Source organism: Drosophila guanche, unplaced genomic scaffold, assembly GCF_900245975.1.
Source record: "Drosophila guanche unplaced genomic scaffold, DGUA_6, whole genome shotgun sequence".
Classification (NCBI taxonomy): domain Eukaryota; kingdom Metazoa; phylum Arthropoda; class Insecta; order Diptera; family Drosophilidae; genus Drosophila; species Drosophila guanche.
Genome location: NW_022995746.1, coordinates 2,179,968 through 2,202,007, shown reverse-complemented (window position 1 = coordinate 2,202,007; position 22,040 = coordinate 2,179,968). Strand labels below are relative to the sequence as shown.

General features: G+C 45.5%; 3 protein-coding genes across 3 annotated transcripts in view; 1 reads left to right on the top strand and 2 right to left on the bottom strand.

Moving 5' to 3' along the window:
• Positions 1-20,570, top strand: part of LOC117582608 (homeobox protein aristaless) — a 28,129-nt gene extending 7,559 nt beyond the window's left edge. Inside the window, exons 2-8 of the mRNA XM_034270481.1 lie at positions 1,843-1,966; positions 7,173-7,264; positions 7,346-7,447; positions 12,868-12,969; positions 13,029-13,591; positions 19,243-19,403; positions 19,529-20,570. Of these exons, the coding sequence (XP_034126372.1) occupies positions 1,870-1,966; positions 7,173-7,264; positions 7,346-7,447; positions 12,868-12,969; positions 13,029-13,591; positions 19,243-19,403; positions 19,529-20,220 (1,809 nt within the window). The 5' untranslated portion in view covers positions 1,843-1,869 and the 3' untranslated portion in view covers positions 20,221-20,570. The remainder of the gene's footprint in view (positions 1-1,842; positions 1,967-7,172; positions 7,265-7,345; positions 7,448-12,867; positions 12,970-13,028; positions 13,592-19,242; positions 19,404-19,528) is intronic.
• A 177-nt stretch (positions 20,571-20,747) lies between these two features.
• LOC117582618 (chymotrypsin inhibitor SCI-II-like) lies at positions 20,748-21,195 on the bottom strand. Its single transcript, XM_034270492.1, has 2 exons — positions 21,050-21,195; positions 20,748-20,982 (listed from the first exon to the last, which is right to left on the bottom strand). Exons 1-2 carry the CDS (start codon positions 21,117-21,119, stop codon positions 20,813-20,815), a joined length of 240 nt encoding a protein of 79 aa, XP_034126383.1. The 5' UTR covers positions 21,120-21,195; the 3' UTR covers positions 20,748-20,812.
• Positions 21,196-21,302: 107 nt separating this feature from the next.
• LOC117582613 (male accessory gland serine protease inhibitor) lies at positions 21,303-21,776 on the bottom strand. Its single transcript, XM_034270487.1, has 2 exons — positions 21,640-21,776; positions 21,303-21,581 (listed from the first exon to the last, which is right to left on the bottom strand). Exons 1-2 carry the CDS (start codon positions 21,722-21,724, stop codon positions 21,394-21,396), a joined length of 273 nt encoding a protein of 90 aa, XP_034126378.1. The 5' UTR covers positions 21,725-21,776; the 3' UTR covers positions 21,303-21,393.
• Between the last annotated feature and the right edge of the window lie 264 nt (positions 21,777-22,040).

Genomic DNA, 22,040 nt, shown 5'->3' with positions numbered 1-22,040 from the left:
CCCACTCTGCCTAGCTGCTGCACTACCTTTAGAGCGGATGATGGCACTAAAACTTTAGAGCAGGATGTAGGATGGAGGATGGAGGAGCAACAGCAGCAACAGCGGTCCAGAGGCCGAGGCCGCATGTGCAACATTAGACACGAAATGGCAATTTTCCATTTGGCAAATGAGTTTTGCGGCCGACGGACTCCAAATATAACAATTATGCAAAATTACAAATTCTCACAATTCTAATGGAATGCCCATGGAGCGAGCACAGGGAGACGGGGCAGGGGCTGGGAGGCACAGATGATGGCCTGGCTCGGGCTCTTGCTAAATGGAAATTTATTGGCGCCACTTGTCGGGGGCATTCGCCAGTGCTTTGGGGACCCAGGACCGCATCTGTGACCAGCCAGGAGGTAGGCAGGACACACAGGACACACAGGACACGCGCAGCGCACAGCGCGCAACCGCTGAGCACGTTAAATTATTTTGCGTGTGTAAATTTGGCGGAAATAGTCTGTAACATGATATGCCAACACTTGTGCTGGGAGTGCTGGGATACAGATACAGTTACAGCTGCAGTGGGTGGTGTGGTGGGGCTGGGCCCTGACGTGTGGCCGCTGCCATAAATAAAATTCATAAAAAATATTTAACAAATTGACTCAAATAAATTAAAAAGTCACCAGAAAAGGGGGAAACCCACCTGGGCTTATGGCCTTTTTGGGGCGAAGTTTACAATTAATTTTAATTGCAATTGAAATGTAACTGCAAAAACTAAAATAATAAAAACAATTTTGGGAAAATTCAAACACAGGAAATTGGAATGTGTCCATGGATGGCTGGTAATATAATTCCCAAATGTACGCTGGCAACTATTACATATTGATGGAGGGTCTATAGAGTACTTTATATGCATGAGGATAGATAATGAATTTTGGAAGAGCTTTCAGAGGAGAAAATGAATTTGGGAATGTACTTACATTCGAGGTACATCCCATAAGAAGCAACATGAATATTGTGAAATTATAGATTAATGATCTGCGGCTTTGGTTGATCTTCACAGAGATCTTTGCTGCTTTCCCACCCATATCAATTACAGCTTTGCAAAGAATAAAGATACTTTCTCATCTCGTCTCTCGTGTGACTATCTATGGATGGGTTTTTCCAGCAGGCCATTTTCCACCCCGTGCTGGCTGGTTATGCATGAGAAATTCCTCAACTAATTAAGCAGTAAAATGCATTTGAGGCAAGGCGCCAGCTCATAACTGAAGTGAGTTCATCAGCAGAGCATCATCATCATCGTATGTTCTTGAGTTGCAGTTCTACTTGCAGTCACAGTCTTTTGCGGCAAATGCAATTAATTTAAATCAATTGATTCGTTTGAGGACAATTTAATTGTATGCAGACAACGGGCTGCGACAACTACAGTGCAGTCTGTGGATGCAAAAGCAGATGAAATCGATTGTAGATTATTTGTCAGAAGTCTATAATTGCCTTTAATTGAATCGAATTGAGTTTGAGGTGCACATGACAACATTAAAGGCGACGCAGAGTCGCTGCCACAAGCCCAAGCTCAGACCCAGGCCAACAGAGCGATGCCCAAGCCCGCATTCTCAGTCTCAATTTGGTTCAAGACGAAGACGAAGTCGAAGTCAAAGTCTCTCAGTCTTCCAGTCCCTCCCTCTACCATCCTCAATTGAATTGTGCATTTAAATTACAAGTTTCTTGTTGTCAGCGTGACGGGCAAGTGAATTTATCAAAATTATATGCAATTTAAAGATTCTTTATATCGATTTAAGGCACTCTCGATTGGTAGCCCACTGATTCTGATTTTACATACATTTTTGTTACTGCTTTCAGCTCGGTCCTGCAGCTGCGGGCAGAGGAATGTTTTGCTATCAGTGTCCGCCCGCCCTCCATCCCTGCGGACCGCATCCGCCGCGACTGCCAACGCTCGACTATCCCTTTGCTGCCACCCATCCTTGTGAGTATATCCAGACAACAGCCCAACATTATCATCTTACCGTATAGGTTGCCAGAGAGCAGGAACAGATGGACTCTTTGCTGCCTGCCAAATGTGCAATCTTTTCGCTCGCATCCCGAATTAAATTTAGATAAAAAGCCAATGATAATCGTCGACTGTCAATGGATTATTGTCTCTCTATCTGCGTATCTTTGTATCTTGTAGTTACATTAACGAATTATTCTATTAGCAGCACGTTGTAGCCAGAGCAGGGGGGTTGCTTCTACCGCTCACTCTCTCTGTGTCTCTCTGCCTCGTTGTGGCATATCAGATTTCATGGGGCGCACATGTCGAGAGTTTGATGTTTGTCCGTTGAAAGTTTTGTGGCACGGTCAGAGGGTAAGTGTGTGGCTTAATGAGTGTAAGAGAGGGAAAGAGATAAACTATACAGAGGGAGAGAAATACATACATATAAAGAGGCATCAGAGGTAAGGGAAAATGAAGGCAGTTATTTTTGTTGTTGAAGAAAGTTTTCTGTTTGATTGTAATTGTTGGAAATTCTTGTAGGAATTAGATGCGACCATCAACCATTTCCCATTTCACACTTCGATTCCCCTACAAAAAACACTCAATTTGAGGTTCCTCACACATTTCCCATATTTATTTTTTATTCCCAAAAAAGCTCTCCCGTTGCTCTCACTCCCCCCTCTGAGCATCTCCATCACTTCGCTTTGATAGATAGAAAAATTCTTTGGGCTGTTGGCGTGCATAAAAATTCCATTAAACGCCATTTCGTTGAATTCTCGTGTAAAGAAATGCCACAGCGGAGCAATTTGATTTCCTATTGCAGGGGCTCCTCCATGGGTCCACTGCCAGTGCGCAGTCCACGAAATAAACTTTTCCTGGCACTCCACTTGCAGAGCAGAGGCACAGACAGGCACACGCCATATAACTGTAATTGAATAAAAAGAAAAATAACAGAGATGAGGAGCAGAGCAGAGCAGAGCAGAGCAGAGCATAGCAGAGGAGCTGCCAGCAGCGGCAGCTCAATCGATATTCGAATGCAGAAAGAACGGGGGAAGAGAGAGAGAGAGAGAGTGAGTGTGTGAAGAGAGGGGAGCAGGGGGAATTTTTGGAGCAAAGGAGTGGCCAAAGGCAAAGTCAAGCAAACGTGAACGTGTCGAAAAGTGAAGCGATCCATTCGAATGGAATTGGTTGCAATTGGCATGGACTGGATGTGGGAGAGGGGGAGGGGGAGAGACCGATGCAGATGGGCAAGGGGTGTGCGCAGTGGTACTGGAGTACTGTTGAGGGAATTTTTGGATTTCATTTCATGCAATTATCGTGTATGGCAAAAGCGTTAATGCTTTGCCATGCAAATTTTTGTTGCCTTGACTCTCGGAATGCGACGACGACGACAGAGATTTCGAGTAGATTTCGGTTTTGGTTTTATTTGTTTTGGAGTTTGAGGCGGGCGGCGACATTTATCGAAAATCTTAAATCAAAGCGCCAGCAGCCGACACCGCAAATAGTTTATTGATTTCTGCTTCCATGCCATAAAAGGCACCGCCAAAGAGAAATAAAATAGAGACCACAAAAAAAAAAGAACTTGCCACAAATTGCAGTGCATTTAGTGGCTGCCACAGAGCATGTCTCTCCGTGTGCGTGTGTGTGTGTGTGTGTCGGAGAGGTAATGGGATTAGATGAGGACTTACGAACGCATTACGAAACGTCTTGGCACGTAGATCTGTCTCTCGCTGCTCCTCGGGGCATTGCCTGCTTCTCTGTGGCCCTAATCCTAATCAGGTGCAAATTCCATTTACTCCTGACTGATTCAATATGACAGACAGAGACAGGAAGCTGCGATAACTTATGTTTCAGCTGGGGAGCTATGAGGTCAGGCACCTCTGCTGGCTGTCGCTTTTGATTTGGGCCACATTTAATGCAATTTGTTGGGTAATTTGGGACTAGGACTTTAACTTGAATTCATATTTATGAGAGTCTGATTATAATTCAAACTTCCCCACAAACGACACACATTTAGGGCTCACAAATCACTGAGAAAAAAAAGGCGAAACACTCAGCCAACATTTGCATAGCTAATTCAATTTAGTGGCTGTTTTTTCGTGATTCCAAATCGTGAGCAGCCACTCAAAAGCCACCCCAAAAGTGCTGAGAGCGAGAGAGAGAACTGACACCGAGTCTCACTCGTCTCAATTGCTAAACTAATTTAAAATTTGCCAACGCGTGCCTGGACTTTTGAGAATGAACTGAAACTGAGACGATTGCGACACTTGCCTCGGAGGGTGACACGCCTTATGCAATGGGGAATACTGCGTCAGGGGAGGGTAAACTAGGGCAAGAAACTAACTCTCCTTTGGCCATAATGAATGCTAATTCCTTTGGCTCTTGGATTGAGACAAACGAGGTGCCAGAAATCGAATGAAAATTGATTTTTGTGTGTGTCCCGATATAGAGACAAGAAAATGGCAGACAAAGTTGCAGACAAGACATGTATCTTATGGATACAAGAAACAGCAACACAGCAGACAGTTGATTGCCAGCAAACGGACGAGCAAGGCAGGAGGACTCCACCCCTCCCCCCTGGTGTCTCCTGGCAGGGCAAAAGACCGAAAATCCCTTAATGATGGTTTCGCTTGTTATGCCAAATGTTTAAAAATTGAATTATCTCCCATTACCGGCGCAGCTAACGAGCAGCAGACACAGAGCCACAGAGAGCACAGAGAGGGAGCTGCTGCCAGACTCCTGACTCTGGCACGAAAGAGACAGACAGCGCAGGAGCAAGCGAGATGGCTAGCTGTTGCCTGCGTACGTACTTTTTGAATCAATTTGCCAACAAGGATTTGTTAATCCTGTCTTCCTGACAAGTGCGGTTAGTTGACTTGTTGGTGCCTGGCTCTGCCTGCCACTGACGTTTGATGTTTGAGGCGGGCACATGAGGGTGGTCTCTCGGTCTCTCGGTCTCTATGAGTACACAGCGTGTTGGGGGGGTGGTTTCTGGGTTGCCACAGCAAAGCTTTCAGCATGAAATTCTTATTGGAGAGACGACGGCACTGGACTGGGCCAAGCTTTTGCTGCGCTTTGGGATTTGCACTCGAAACCTAATTGTGCTAATTGCCGCTTGGTCGTTCTCGGTTATATCGGTGTGTGTGTGTGTTGTGTGTGTGTGAGTGTGTGTTTTGGGCCCAGTTTTTGGGTACTTCTTTCTGCTGCACTGGCAGCATGCCCTGAGGCATTTATGACCAAAAATCATCCTGGCTCCGTGCCAGCTCTGTGTTCCTCATGTTCTCTGGGCATTTCCATTTGCATTTTAGGCAATTATTGGCTAGCAAGAATTTGATTAGCAAGAAAATTGCAGTCAAGCAGCTGCCTAGGCAGAGAGATGAGTTCAGTTCGAGATGAGAACCCACACGAAATGGGTATCGTGAGCAGAAAAGGCGAGGATATCGATAGATATGAGATATTGATGAATAAATGATCGATAAATGCCTTCGATTAATATCGAAATAATAAATATTTGTCAATTGTTTGAAGTTATCGATAAATAATCTGTAGTAATTGATAAATATCGATTACTTTTACCCGATATCAATCAATTTTCACATCAATTTAGCATTTTTAGCTATTTCGATGAGTTTATCTACCATTTCTGACGCTTTTTGCCTGCGTTCTCCCACCTCTAATGATAACCCATCCCGCCCTGCTTAGCCCCCACACACAAAAAAGATGTGCTAAGTGCACGTATCCTGACTCATCGACTATTCGATTAGCCTGCGAGTTAGCCCCAGTGCCAGACCTGTGCCAGATTGCTTGATTTTCGGTCTGAAATGCGTGCTTCATTAGCACAAAATACATGGATACCTGAGAGATGCTGAGATGCTGATACTTGCCCAAGATAGAAGCCGTGAGCTGAGTGGAAACATTTTCTAATTATTTTCATAATTAAATATTAATCGATGGCAAGCATAGCGACACTTTTGCCGACCCAAAAGGGAGAGTTAGAGGGGTCAGAAAGAAAGGGGGCAAAGAAAAACGTAGCAAACAACATTAGTGCGCATTACATAGAGTCCCTGGGGGGAACAGGAGTGGAGTTTGGGGGCTCTGAGTCCTGAGTTCTGGCGCTGCTGCGACCTTCAACATGGCGCAAATGAATGCCAAAGTAACAACATTTCAGCTAATCGGATTAGAGCACAAACCAACAGAGAGAGAGAGACAGAGACAAAAAAATTGACACACAAGCAAAGGGAAAGAGCGAAAGAAAGAAAGAAAGAGAAGGAGAGCAGAACAGAGCTTTATGGGCTGGGGGGCGGGGTTCGGCTGGGCAACGAAGAAAATTAAAATTAAATTTTGCAATTTGCCAGCTAATTATTTATTTAAAATCAAATTGAAAATTAATTTTACAACACGAGCGAAAGTCCGAAACGGAGAGTCCGTTCTGGTCAAAAAAGGTTCTCCGACACAAAGTTTCCGACTTTTGCCTTTCGACTTTGGCTTCACATTTTCCCCCTGCCCCCCCCCTGCTGCCACCCCTTTTTGGCCGTTGCAGGGTGGCTTTTGGGTGGAGGTCAAGTGGGGCTGTCAACGCCTTTTTCGCTCCCTGGCCCTCCCCTGCTCTGTTGCTGGAGCTCAAAAGGCAGTTATAAAATATTTTGTAGCATACAAAATGGCGCTGCTGCTAGAAAATTCAATTAGCCTGCAATTTTTGGCAACAGCTGGCTTTCAGCACAGGCATGTGGCAGCCGAGCAGCGGCAGGGAAAAGGCTTGGGTTGCCTTGCCATGAATGATTTCTGAGGCAGTTCTAGTTCGCTCATGCAAAATTTAGAAGCAAAACTTTGTCTCGCTTGCCAGTTATAGAAAGATGAACTCTAAGGGAATTCGGAGTGGAATTTGGAGAGTTAGGAAATGGGAAAAAAATATACAAAAATATTTCAGATGTTCCCCAATCCACTACAGAGCTACCAGCGATCAAATGACATTCTACAAGCCTCTAATTCACTGCCAAAAACATCTCCAGAAACTGGAATTACATTACCCAAAAGAGACGGCCAGAAAATCCCACATATCCCCAGCTTATCGGCACTCATGCTGCAACGCTTTTCAATTAGTAAATCTCCCAAGTTGTAGCTAGTTGAATTATGCCAGCTAAGGCCAACACCCAACCTGACTAATGCCCATGGTTTCCTTCGTTTCTGCCACTTTCAACAGACACCAGCTACTCGTATCATCCTGCCATACACGATGAGACCTTTGTCCGGCGGAAGCAGCGACGGAATCGCACCACCTTCACACTGCAGCAGGTAAGAGAGAGCGGAAAAAGGAAAGGAAAGGAAAGGAAAATGCAAGAAATTTCGTTACATTTTTAATCATTTTTCTTTCAGCTGGAGGAGCTGGAGACGGCCTTTGCCCAGACCCACTACCCGGATGTGTTTACGCGCGAGGATCTGGCCATGAAAATCAACCTCACAGAGGCACGTGTTCAGGTAAGGATTCCACTCCACTCCAACTGTGATTTCCACTGACCCCTTTTTGGGTTTGCCCTGGCAAATTATGTAAAATATGAGAAAAAGTTTACAAAATCGTATCAAATTTCATAAGAATAAGCGCGGGGGACACAGCCCTGGGCAGGTCACGCAGTCTGATCAAAGCTCTCTCAGGAACTCATCCTCCTGCCAATCCTTCGCTATTAATAATGCATATGCAGTGCGCAGTGGATTCAGGCGGGATGGAGCGATTACAACAGACAGGGGTGGCATGTTCCCGTACCTAATGCAATAAGTTCCTTAGAAAAATACATTTTAAATGTGCCTGGCCAGGCCAGGCCAGAGGCAGACACAGCCGAGCAGCAAAATTTGCAAAGTTCTTAAGCGTTCAAAAAAATAAAAAGAAAATGGAAAAAGGCACAGCAAATTGCTCTTCTCTGTTGGCTCTCTCCATGAACCTAAATAAATCAAATTTACTTTTCAATATAAGCAGTTGCAGGAGCAAAAGTTTCGCTTTGCTCCAGGGAGTCATCATAAGCCATCAGCATAATGATGATTTGAAGGGGGAGTAAAAGCCATGCAAAACATGGCAAGTAGCTGGCATAAATATTTGAAGAATTCGAACATAATTACAGGAGTAAATAATCTATAATATTAATCGTAGAAATGCCCTCGGAAATATTAGTTTTCTTCGCTCTTGAACCTCATCATATTTTCCCTCAATTGTCTCTCCCAGCTGACTTTTATGTCCGATTAGTGCCATTCATTCACAATTGTGTCCAAAATTAGAATCACTTTCGAGGCAGCGCACAGCCTCGTGCGGTTGCAGATGCAAATTGAGTCAGAAAAAGATTTTTCTGTGCCGCGCGTGGGCTGCTGACTGTGGTAACCATTAGACGTTGGCAATTTGCATGGAATTGTGTGTTGCATTTGTCAGATTAGCGCACGGAAAGCTGACAATTAGCGGATCTACTTCCACACTTAAAGAGGGAACTGAGGGAACAGCTCTCGTGGCAGATCTCAGGTTTGTGGGTGGGCGGCCAGGCACTGTGTCGAGCACTCGAGCACGTTGTATCTGCACACAAAAAGATGCACAAATGAAAACTTAATGAGGATGCGCCACTAACTAGACACACACACACACACACACACACACTTTGCCCCCACACACACTTTGGTGGCTATTGAAAGCACTTTGGTGGCAATGACAACGTCCTCCACAACATCCCATCTATTTCCGGCACAATTAGCACAGGCACAGGCACAGGCACTCCTCAAGACACTGCTTGGCTGCCATATACTCGTAGCTTTGGCTTTCCCAGGCGTAACCAGATACTTTCAATTCAATTTGTTGCAGTACAAAATATTACAGAACGTTGCACGTCAAGTGTACAACAATGGGACACTTGTCCCAAACACGTGTACTTGTCACGGCCCTAACAAAATTAACCCAAGCCCAACCCTTGTCCGTTTCCCAACCCCCAATCGTCTGTCAAATAACCAAATAACAACTTTGGTCCGAGTTTATAACGAGAGAGATCCTCAAATGACAGACCAACAAAAGGCACACACAAATTTCGTGAAAAAACTGCTGGAAAAAGCGAAAAAATATTCTCTGGCCGAGCTTAGTCTGGGATTTCGATAATGGAATGAATGCCAAATATTTTGATGAGGGTGCGACCTCTCCCTCTCCCTCTCCCTCTCTGGACCACATTTTGACACATTTTTTTTTGCTGGATGGGTGGAAGCACAAATAAATTTTATAATAAAATTTATTATGTGTACTTCGTTTGATTCCCCACCGGCTGAAATGGAACTCCCCCGTTTAGCCGCTCCATGGAGCTGCCGTGCGGTAACCCGATACGTTTTGCCACGAGATTTGTTGTGTTCGTCTGTCAATTTTTGATGCCCAACCACAGGTCCTGGTCCTGTCGCAACGCATTTGAGTTCATGGCAAAAATCATTTACTTAATGTATCCCAGCGAGCTTATGGGCAAAGCCAACGGCCCAGCTGTGGATCAGGCAGCAAGGAGTCGCGGCTGTGCACCTGACAAGGACAAAGCACTTTGAAGAGCTCTCCCCCTAAACTGATATTGATTGATAAATGAGTGAGGAGTTTGATTTTTGAATCAGCCAGAATGTGGCGGGGAAAACACGCTCTCAGTAAATAATAAGAATTATGAATGAGTTTTCGATTATTTTAGGCACTTGAATATTTGCAGCAATCGATAATCTTGTACATAAATCGAGGCACTCATTTGTAGCGAAATTAAATCAAGTTCTTGGCACTCATAAATCAATTAGTCATTCCATGATATACTCTCATACATTCGTCAAGCTATCCGCCATAAGCCCTTAGCTCGGTGCCTCAGCATTTATCATTCTGGCCGGAATAGACGATAAATAATGAAGTTCTCAGTGCTGCGATTAGCGCGTCTCATGTTTCCGGGCCTCATACATAACTAATTCGATTAGAATTAATGTGCAGTGCATGACAATCTCAGGAGGAAACCCCTTCGAAAGGGGTGGAAAAGTGGGCGACCGCATATAAGGCCAATAATTGATAATTTATTGTAATCACAGGAGCCAAAGACCGCTGAGAAACTACCCAAGAGAGGGAAGGAGAAAGAAAAAACCACAAAAGATGATGATGAGGAAGGAAGAAGGAGAGGCAGGCAGGAACAGCGGGCAAAAGGGGTTGGCCAGGCGGCAGCCTGTCAAATAATTGCATTTGCTCGAGTAATCCTTTAATGCTGATCCAAGTTGATGGCCAGCCTCGACCGAACTGAACCGAGCCTGATGGCTAGCTCCAGGCAATGGGCGGTGCCACAGGGGAGAGAGTGCCTGCTGCCTGCTGCCTGCTGCATGGTGTTGGCTGTTGCGGTAGCCCAATTATTGTTGCAAGGGGTTTGGGGTGCGGGTTCTGGTGCCTCAAAATGCGTTTGATATTAACACATCTGTTCATTCATTCCACTTGAGCTGCTGGTCCTTGCTCCCTGGCTTCTGGGTGTTGTTTGCATTGAGTGTTTCCTTGTGGCAGCAAGGCCGGGCCACAAACTGTTTGCGGAAGCTAATGGTGCGCACTTGTCCGTAATTACCCCAGGACTCGGGCATCCTGCTGCTGCTGCTGCTGCTGCTGCTGCACAGCCTCAATCCCTCACCCTCAGCCGCTCTTCCTCTGGGTGGTGTTTACCTTTTGTTCAACTTCATTGTTTCCTTTTTGCTTTGGCGTGTAACAACTTTGTTTTATTTACACGGCTCCTGCCTGCTCCCTTCTTGTTTGCTTATTTGTTTTCATTTTCCTGGCAAATCGGTTTTCGTTACTTGCAACCAACCACAAGAACTGTGTTTGCTGCTGAGCACATGAATAATTGTTATTATTATTCGCTTTGCTTGGCATTGTTCTTCGGAATTATGAGTACATTTTCGCCGCCTTTGGGCGTTGTTCTTTGGGTAAATAAATTACTTGAAGAGCGTAACTGAGCGCTGTAGAAGGGTGCTTCAGCGGCTTCCTGTTTAATGATCGAATGTGTTGATAGGCACAGACATGTGCAGCGGGGTGTGCTCTTTGCTGGATGGGTAGATCAATTATAGAAGATGGAGAAACGATTTAAATAGTGCAGGAAGTCCTTCTGTTACTTTCGTAGCTTATCTGCGCTCACTTTTATTCTGATTTAGTTAAAAAATATGCAGACTTTTGGTGGAATTAAGATGAAAAGCTGCATTTATTCTTGTTTAAAATGCTGCCAAACGTTGCTGATTTAGTGAAGTAAAGAACAACTAGTCTTGGCAATCCTTTTGAATGTCTGATTTCATTAAAATATGCACAGAAAGGTAGCTTTTATTTCCATGTTTGGAACACACAAAACTGTCCCCTGAAAGTATGCTACAAATGCAAATTGAATATTTCAATTATTATCTCGTGCAAAAGGCAATAATTAAAGGAGTAAAGTAATAGCATTGAACATGTAAAAATGTGCTTGTCCTGCTGCTAACATCAACAGTTTCGGCTCCTCCTGCTCCAAGTTAGTCCTGGCAAAGCAATCAAGAAACTAAACCAAGTGGAATTGAATAAATAAGAAACACGTTAGGGTCTGGCTGCACAGTCCAATAAAACAAAGCAAAATTGTGCATGGAAATATTATTGAAGGCAAGGAAAAAAACACACAGAGGCACAGAGAGCGCCCCAAGGGCAAGGCAAAGACGTAGCGGAGTGAGTGAGAGCACACAATTGTTTTTCATTATTCAATTTTTGTCATAATAACAGAGCAGCCACTGCTGTTGTCCCTGTCTCGCATGTGGCTCCTGCCAACCCCACAAGGGACACAGGAGGAGGAGCAGCCATATTTTATTGGTAATGTGCTTATGGCATAAATATTGTATTAAGTAACTGGTGGGCGTCACCACCACCACCAGCAGCAGCAGCAGCACCAGCAGCAGCAGCAGCAGAAAAAGTTCACCAAAGAGTGGGGGTGTGTGTGTGTGTGTGTGTGTGTGGTGGGTGTCTGTCTTGCCTGCCTGCCTGCCTGCCCTTTTGGGGGTTGGATTGTGCGCAATTTATTGTTTGCCAGGGTGCTGGGCTATGGTGGGGCAACATGGCGGCCATGGCATTGCCTTTGGGGCACAAGAATGTTGTTGAAAATTGTTTTATGTTGCGTTATGATTACAACAATGATGCCAGGCAAAGGCAAGGCGAACTTTTGCACAATGTCTAATTTGAATTTTGATTAGGAAATTTACTTACACACACACACACACACACACACACAGAGAACGATTCAAGATGGCGCCTCGTAACGATGGGAAATCCCATTAGGTGGCGCTCTAAGCTCCAAGGGGGAATCAGCGCAAAACCGGAACTAAAAGCAAACGAAAAGATACGAAAGCAAAGCGGGAAGCGGAAGTGTCAGTGTGGCAGGGACTACTGCAAACACGCGCGCATAAGCAAACAATCCAGAAAGGATGTGTCTGTGTCTTGGGCAAGCCGAAGCCATTGTCTTGATTGAGCTCTCATTAGGGTGTGCCATGTGTGCACTCCCCTCAGCGCCCCAAATTTAGGCGCTGATTACAGGCCAAATTTGTTTTGTCTTCGTTGCCACAATTGAAAATCAGATTTTGTTTGTTTATGTCTTGGATTGGCTGGCAGCTAGCGGGAAAGGGAGAGAGCTTGCAAATTGTTAAAGTTTGTGAGGTGGAAAATTGCGTTTATTGTTTCCGCCCCAGCCCCCAACAGCAAACAATCATTCCTGGCTCCCTGTCTGTGGCTCTCTGTGTGTGTGTGGGGGGAAAGTTTTTCAATTTTCAATTGGCTGCCGCCAGGCTGCTGCTGCCCCCTGGCATAAATAATAGACATGTGGCCAATTTTCTAAAAACTTTATCAATTTCGTGCTCTCTCTCTCTCTCTCTCCTTGTGCCTGCAGGTCTGGTTCCAGAATCGTCGAGCCAAGTGGCGCAAGGCGGAGCGGCTAAAGGATGAGCAGCGCAAGCGGGAAAATGGCGAGAGCAGCAGCTCATTGGACAAGGTAAGGATCAGAGCAGGGAAAGTGGGAGCAAAGGTAAAGCCTGGCATTCCCTTTTGCAGCTGCACGACTCACGCGAATCCTCGCCAGACATCACCGCCGAAATCGATGACGACATGGACGAGCTGCCGCGTCAGCGCTCCCACAGCCCCATGACCAATGGCCCCCTGGAGCAGCAGCAGCACTCCCACTCGCACTCCCATTCGCACTCCCATTCGCACAGCCCGGGCGGCGGCATGCACTTGGACTCCAGCGACAATGAGCGTCCCTTGTCCTCCAATCAGCTGGCAGCCACCCCGCACTCGGCCTCCCAGTCGCTGGGCTCCATCAGCGCCGGTTCCCCCTCGCCGGGCATGCGTGAGCATACGCCGCTGGCCAGCGGCCAGGCGCCCAGCAGCCCCTCCAACTCACGCAACACCGACTCGCCCATCGAGGTGGGCGGACCCATGTCGCTGACCACCGGCTCCCGCATGGGCGGCCATCACTCCTCGAACAACTCGGCCTCGTCCACGCCAACGCCCACAACGCCGCACGCTCCACAAATGCCACACAGCTCGGCGGCAGCAGCGGCAGCTTTCGGCAATCACATCTTTGGCAGCTTTGGTGCGGGAAATGGCAGCGATAAGTGAGTATAAATCAAATGATATTATTAAGGATAGTCAGCAGACGAAGATCAGTCTCGATGTGGCGAACTTTCAGTGATGTTCCATGCAGAATGAAGCATGTAGCAGACTGAAAGAGGAGGGTTTAGGGCTAACAATCGCCTTAAGAGGTGTCAGAAGTATTCAAATATTATTCTAGAATCATACAAAAGATTTACGCGCAATTTCAAGTAGTTTTGATCACTTTTAATCACTTTGCGCTCATTCGAAAGTGATTGAAACCACCCACAAATACAGTAGCCAAACAGTTCCATTAGAGCTCCCTGTGGCACATCCCACATATGTTTGAGACAACAACGCGAGTCATTCAGGCGATGTTCCGTTGATGATTAGACACTGGGCGCCTTTTTTTTTTGTGTGTGTGGGTTTGCACGTGCCGTTGATGGTATCAATGGCACAGCATCATTAGGGCAGGGATTTCTTGTTGCTGGGAGAGAGAGAGAGAGAGAGAGAGAGAGAGAGAGGGAATGTTGCTCTCTTAATGTTTCCGCTGGCGCACACGACATCCGCTGACCGGAAGTGCGCCAATGGAATTTAAACGTTTTCCATCCAAAACATTAAGTAGCAACGCCTTCCGCTGCGCACGCCTGTTCAATAGCCCGTGAGAGGAGAGAGCACCGCAGGAGCACCGCATCGCTCCATGGCCGCTCCATGGGTCAGTCGCAGGGATGGCAGTCCAAGATGGTAGTACACCCACCCACCCATCTAATGTCATTACTGCTCTCATTGCGGTCATTGTCTGGCTGGCCATCCTCCTGCTAGTGCAATCAGCAGCTAATTTAGTCATCGTTGCTGCGGAAAAAACCAAAGGAAGACTTGGAGTCGGAGTTGGGCTGCTGCCCACTTAGGGGTGAAATTTCAGTGCCTGGGATTTTGTGTAAATATTTTGCCTCGAGTACTTCCCGGAGGGTGGCTTGCCTTTGAGTCCTTGCTGCTGATGTTTCCTTTTGTTTCCTTTGCTGGCAGTTGGTTTTCGTTTTGATGACAAAATGCGACACTTGCCATAAATTTTATTGTTTGTTTGTCTAATTCCTTTGTAAGTGGAAGCTTAATGACACGCAGGCAATTAGCAGATCGTTGGGTTTATAATCGTTTGGGGGGGAGTACTTACATGTGAGTGAGGCTGTGTGCCGCTGCTGACATGGATAGTCCCCCAGGAGGTGGTGCTGGAATCCTAATTGGCTTAACATCCAATCAGCTTGAATATTTTCACTTTGTATTCATGCAGTTTGTGAGCATAAATGTCTGTTATCAGAGGAAATGATTGGAGGAATTGCTGGAAATATTATAGCATTTCGCTGATATTCCACCGATCAGCCATCCATTTATTATTCTTTATGAATATTAACTCTGTTATTTCTTGCTCCTCAGATCACCACTCTCAAATTCAAAATTTAGCTAGCCGCAAGGCCATAAAAAGCTACTTGAAAATTAAATTGGGCGTACACGAGGGTGTTTTGTTTGTAGTCGAAATTTGCCATATGCCACGAGCCTAACGACGCACAAAAGGCGCTGCCACTCCCCCTCTCTCTTGTGCGTGGTTTTTTGCGCTCTCTGTAACTGTATCAGTGGGCGGTCTCATCAGCCAGCAAAGAGGCCACGGGCGGCCCAACAAAGAGTCTGAAGCCGGCAGACCTCAAGTCCTTGCCACCGCGCCACCACTCACATGTCAACGCGCCCAAACAACAAATATTACACCACAATAAAAAAAAGAACAGGATCCGGTAGAGACATAATAGCACCAGGCGACAGGACAACCCACTGGGCAGGGGGGGCACGCTTCTGTGTGGAACTTCTGTGATTGCTGAATCATTGCTGCCAATTCCTCTTGATTCCTGCTGCTGTAACGGTTGACCAAATCGATTCCGATTCCAAAAACACTCCGAATTTGTGATAGCTCTCGTCCTATGATATTGCTATTCAAATGGCTCAGTGCCGGATGTCCTTCGTTGCAGACTTCAGACTCCAATCTCAAGTGAAGCGTTTCATCGCAAACATTTATCATCGCATTAGTCAGGCACTCAGTGCCCGGCAGACTCCAGAGATATTTATCTCGATGCCAAAGCTTTCCTTTCTTTTATTTTCTCTCTCTCTCTCTGACTTGCATATTTTATGCAAATCGAACAACTAAATAAATAATTATTTTAGTTCAATCAGCAGAGATGCGAGCACTAATCGGCACTGCCCCACCGAAGGTCTCCGAGTATGACGTCAGAGGGCAAAGTCATGTAAGCGCCAGGAACGGGTTTTGCGTACAGAAAATAAAAACCAAAATACAACTCAAATTATGCAATGACCTAAAAGCATATTTATTATTGTCTTGGCTTCGAAATGAAGCTGCTTAAAATGTATAAAGATATTAAAGCAAATCGCTAAAGAGTTTTTGGGAGTTTTTCTTAGAGAGTGTTGCTGTGCTGCAGAAAGTAAGGGAGCATGCGGAACATGTGGAGGCAGAATACAAGCTTTGAATTTAGGAGTTTTTCACGTCGAAATTTCTTAGTGGAGAACTAAGTGAATATGAATATGTGTTGGTGTTTCTCCCACTATGCAGATTAATTATCTAGCTTAATTTCCTACCCAGAAACACCCTTCAACTATCATAAATAATCCGCAAAATGCTACTCCATAAACCCGAAAATCAGCTGCTGGAATAAGTTTTCAGTTTGAAAATGTTAATTGAATACCCAAAAATCTCTACACCCGCACACATAATCGTAATCGTAATCGTAATCGTAATCGTAATCGCACTTTATGCACAAATATGTGCATGCCATGAAATACTTAACTATGTACCCCAGGCATCTATGTGCCTGTGGAGACCCTCCCAAAACTGAAATACATACCCCAATCCATGTACCAGGGGATGGGCTGCCAGCCAAAAATTTCCACCTGTATCCGTGATGTTTGCGCGCACGAATGCGAATGCCTGAATAATAAATTAAGCAAATATTTTAATATTCATCATGCAATTAAAATAAGCTTCAACTCGGCACTCCCTCGCTCCCTCCCTGCAGCAACAACTTTTTGGGTGTAGCCTAATATAATAAGCGGCGTCCTGGCGAAGAAACGGAGTCCCAACAAAAAAGTTTCGTGGAAAAAAAATACATATTGCGGAAATTAAGTTTGACTTTGACGTGGCAGGAGAAGGAGAAGGAGCGTGGGAGGAGGAGAGTGAGGGAGAGTGTGTGTGTGTGTGGAACGAGTGGGAGTAGCTAAGCCAGGGTAGGTGTTGATTGCTTGAGTTTAATTTGTTAGAATTGCGTAAAGCATTAAAATGTTTGCCCGACTAATTACGCCAGAGTACACACACACACACACACACACACACAGGCATACACAGCAAGCGGTGGCACGGGGCATGTGGCAAACTTTATCCTTGGCTAAATGCAATCTGTGCGAAAAGTGCGAAAATTTGAAGAAAAACTTTTGCCAGCAAGCGCAATCTTTCAAGGTATGAGAAGAAACCAAGATTGACATTGACAATATTAACCGGGAGAGCGGCAATGAGAGCGAGAGAGCCACCTGCTACCTGCCTGCCTTCTGTGCCCGCCGACACAGCCTAGAGGAAAAGTTATGTACTAACTAACGAGCTCAACGACAACACTCGAGCTTGTGAATGTCTTAATTAGAGAGAGAGGGAAGCACACGAAAGTAACAGCAAGAGAGAACGGGAACTAAAAGAGAGCGAGAGTGTAGCAAAGAGAGCGTGCGAGAGAGTGGAATGGGTGGATGGTGGAGTGGATAAGCAAGCGACTGCCTTGTTGAGTATAGCAATTAAGGCGGCGGCAGTTGTGAGGGCGTGGGACTTATGCATATACCCCCCACCCCCGCTCAGAGCTCTGTCGCCTACAGCAATAAACAAGCATACATACAGCGCTATACATGTACATATATATGTGTGTGTATGCGGATGTACATACAAAAATTCTGCTACGAAGAGCCCGAACTGTGAGGGGGGACAGTCCGAGGCATCTGTTGGATGTGCACATGCAAAATTTAATTACGACCAAAGGATGAGTGCTTAATTATACGCAAACATTTAAGTTTACTGCTTTTTCGCAACTAGACACAAGGGGGGAGTGGGGGTGTGCCATGTCTATGGCTGAGTGTTGTTTGCTCTCCTTGTTGTTCGTGTTTGAGTTTTCTCATCTCGTTTTTGCCGCTTTTTGGACTTTTGCTTTTTTGGCTCTAAGCTTAATTAGGGGCCATGGGAAAGGCATGGTGGGAGGTATAACCCATAAGCCCATAAACTATTCATGCAAAAAATTGCTAAAGCTGCAAGGAATTTTGGTTTTTTCTGCAACGATAAACAGAGGAACAATTTATTTTTCGAGAGAAAATCAGCTAATGAGCAATATGTCGCTTTATATTTGTGTTCCAAGTACCCAAAATTTAGAAACATTCATCTAAGCAGCCACCCCAGAAAAAAAAAACGCAAAGAAAAATACGCAGCTGCCGCATTGAAAATTCTGTTTCAAGCGGCCAAACGTTTTGCATTCTCCAACTACCAAAAAGTCAACAGAGAAAGCGACAAAACCTCGAAAAATCACGGCCGAACCAAAAGCCGTCAGAGGCTAAGAGACGCCACCAAAAACATGACGAGATTAGAAGGCCAGGGATATTTGGGTAGCTGGTAGAAAAAAAAACAGTGAGCCGCGAGTGGAGAGAATTAAAAGCGACAGCGGCCACGACGATTGTGGTGCTGGTGGTCGCGACTCGCGACTCGCGACTCGCGAGGCATGCCCCAAGTCCCTGCCGCTTGCCAACCAACTCGATTAGCATTTGGCAAGAGCCAGAGATTTTTTGTGACCACACCAGGGCCACCCTGCGCCTGCCCTTGCCAGCCTGGAAATTATTAAATTTCAGACACATATCCCCCTGGGGACGGCACTCACAGGGAGGGAGAGAGGGACGTCTGGCTTTGAACAAATGAAAATTGAATTTTTCCCATTTTCTAGCTCAAATTTCACAGCCAGAAAACGAGTTGATTAAACGCAATCAATTCTAATAAAAAATAGTAGACATTTATTTATAATATTGCATAATTTTATTAACGGAGATGATGGAAATTTAACCACCAAATGTTTGGCTCACTTATCAATTAAAATTTTCAAATTGCATTAATTGTTGCCCCAGCCAGGGGCGGGCGGAGGATCGCGTTTTTTATTCATTCCGAATTGCCTTGACATGCGACTAAGCGTTATATTTCATTCAATTAACAGAACAGAGCACAAAAATGACAACTGGGTGTTCGCATTCCCCCCCCCCCCCCACTCGTACAAAATATTTAGGTTTATTAATAATAATGCAATTACGCATAAACATGTTTTAATTTATTTCAATTAAGCGTTAATTAAAACTCTGTTTGTTGTTTTTCTGTGCTCTGTTTAATGTGCGCGTGGAAGCGAAATGCAAAGCAGTTGACACTGTAAAGTGGAAGTGTAAATGGGTGCAAATGAATAGCGAGGGTGGATTCAAGCGTTCAGAGCATTATTATAGCGGGAATGACATAAGGGAACATCTTGACTTTGCTTTCCCTGGATCCTTTTACCCACTTTAGGACACCGTTTTTTAACCACAACTAAATTCTCATTCCAACCATTTCTCCTTGCAGCAGTTGCGGCTTTCGTCCGGTGCTGAGTGAACAGAGCGCTGTGGCAGCAGCGGCTGCTGCGGCGGCGGCACAGCGTGGCGCGAACCACCATCCACCGCTCTTCCTGCCGCCCCATCTGGCGGCGCAGTTCTCCCATCAGCCGCTCTTCCCGGGCCTCAAAGGTAAGTCGTTGCGTTCATCGCTCAAAAGTCAATCAGAAAGGCGCAACATAATCGAATAATCAGATTGGAGGCAGCTGCTCGTTCGGCAAAAGATAAATCAAAGTCAAATCTTGCATCGTTTTCAGGTTGCTCGCCCTTCCAGAGCCTGTGCTCCTGCTGCTCCCTGAAGCCGCCACCGCTGCCGCCCTCCTCCTCCGCGGGCGTGGCACCGTCGATGAGTGTCCCCGTGAGCAGCAGCTCGGCGGCCAGCTCCCCGGAGTCGCCCAAGTCCAGCCAGGGCTCGGGCGGACACGATCCACGCTCCAACTCTGTGGCCGAGCTGCGTCGCAAGGCGCAGGAGCACTCGGCGGCACTGCTGCAGTCGTTGCATGCCGCCGCAGCTGCGGGTCTGGCCTTTCCGGGCCTCCATTTGCCGCCACTCTCGTTTGCCCATCACCCGGCCCTGGGGCAGCATTCGCACTCCCACTCGCACTCGCACTCTCACTCTGTGAATCACAATAACAACAATACGTTGAGGATGAAGCACGAGGCGCAGGACATGACGATGAATGGCATGGTGGCAGCTGGAGGTGGGCAAGGACAAGCCCTTAGCTCCTCAGCGGCACTCTTGGATCTGGCCGAATCGGCAGTGGCATATCAACAGCATCAACAGCAGCAGCAGCAGCAGCAGCAACACCAACAACAACAACAACAGCAACATGCCACGCTGTCGCCTCCAACCACGCCCACACAGCAGCAGCAGGCGGCAGTGGAGGCTGCCGCAGGATCGGGTGCAAGTGCTTCGAATGGAAATTCAGTGAATGCCAAGAGTGAATAGAGAATTTTTGTGCAATGGAAATTATAGAAATCTAAAGTTTAAATGTTAATCTAAGCATTAGTTTTTAACTCTAAGTTAAAGTAAACAAAACACAAAAAAAAAAAGAAAATCCCAGAAAAAATATAAACATGCAACAAATAATAAAAGCACTTTGAAAAATACTTATAAAAACGATTAAAAGATACTTAGTTAGAGTATAGTTAATGCTGACAGAAAAAATAGAAAGAGAGAGACAGATAAAGAGAGAGAGAGAGAGAGAGAGAAATCTACTCAGATAACCCCCTGAACTGAGCAGCAGGCGGCATTCAAATGATTAACAAAAAATATCAATTAACAAGCATATGCATATGGAAAAAAATATATAAAATACAATAAACATACAGTAAATATATACCACAATATATATACATTATAGATATATTAAACAAACACAAAAATCAGACACTAACTTACGATAAGCCAAGGCAATATTCATTGAAGTTTAACGAGTTAAAACCTAAAGAAAAAGCGCAATAAAGATGATCATATTAGGATACAAAGTCTTTCCAATTTATTCACATTAAAACTAGCGAAAAGGGGGCTTAATTATGGTTTAAATCTTGCACGTCTGTTCACATATTTTCTTGCTGTCGAACAAATTGTTATTGCCGTGGCAGCCACTGTAGCTGAACTGCAGGCACTCGTTGTTGTCCCGGCGATAGGTCCACTTTTGCTGCTGCGACTTGCAGTTGCCCAATTTGCCAAACTCCTCGCCACACACAGCTATCAAATGAGCATCAAATTAGTAATACAATCAGTCGAATTTGAAGTTTTATTCTCCATAACTTACGCGACTTGAGTGCGGCCAAAGCACTTGCCAGCAGGCAGCTGAGCAGCAGCAAAACAGCGAAATATTTCATATTGATTCCAAAAACTGAACACTGCAGATCTCTGAGGCACTGACGACAACCAACTGTTCGTGGAAGGCAGTGTCTGTTGGCGTTTTATAGACTCAAACCGGTTCTCTTATCAGTTGGCCCGGCGGGTCACTCTGCCTCACATTTCGCGATGTGTGTTCGCGCGGTAAACAAAAACAACAAACCTTGAAACCCATGGTGAAATTTATTAACAAAACACAAACAAGCGCTGTGCTCTTCAGGGTTCGATATTAAGTGGAATTTTGAGTATATTTTGTTAGTCCTTGCAGGCCTTTTCGCATTTCCCTTGTGTGGAGAACTGATTTGCATTGCCGCCGCAGCCGCCATAGATAAACTCGGTGCAGATATTCTTGTCGGCATCATAGGTCCAGGCCGGCATAAAGGCCATACAGGCAGCCGAATCCTGATCCATCCCAGACATCGAATGGGGCTGAGTGCACATCTCTATGAACAAATAAATCTCAGATATTATGCGGGCATAAAGTACAGCGGAAAGTCTTACCAGGCTTGGCATGCACGAAGATGCCACCACCGCTGGATAGGCTGCCGATGAGCAAACCAATTACTGCAACTCCAAGATACTTCATTCTAAGTGCAACACCAAGTCAGGTCTGAGCTGCTGCAACAGGCCACATCATCTCTTTATAGGGAATAGAATGGTTCTTATCTCAGCGAGCTTAGTGGACGCTGACGAAATACACTTAGAAAGTTGGCAGATAGCCAGGGAAATAGCTCATCCATGTACCTACGTATTTATGAGTAAAGATTCGAACCGAAGCAAAGATTATGCAATGAGAAGTGAGTACATAGAATCCGTATAAATGATTGTGGCCCTATGACTGTCAAACTGCCAGAACTTTCACAGAGAAATTGCATCGAAATATTGTACGATTTGAGCACAGA

Excerpts from the sequence above, each read along its gene's own strand:
- LOC117582618 (XM_034270492.1), bottom strand. The coding sequence starts at position 21,119 with ATGAAATATTTCGCTGTTTTGCTGCTGCTCAGCTGCCTGCTGGCAAGT. Across the intron at positions 20,983-21,049 it reads TTTGGCCGCACTCAAGTCGC|CTGTGTGTGGCGAGGAGTTT; the intron begins GTAAGTTATGGA and ends CTCATTTGATAG.
- LOC117582613 (XM_034270487.1), bottom strand. The coding sequence starts at position 21,724 with ATGAAGTATCTTGGAGTTGCAGTAATTGGTTTGCTCATCGGCAGCCTA. Across the intron at positions 21,582-21,639 it reads CTTCGTGCATGCCAAGCCTG|AGATGTGCACTCAGCCCCAT; the intron begins GTAAGACTTTCC and ends ATTTGTTCATAG.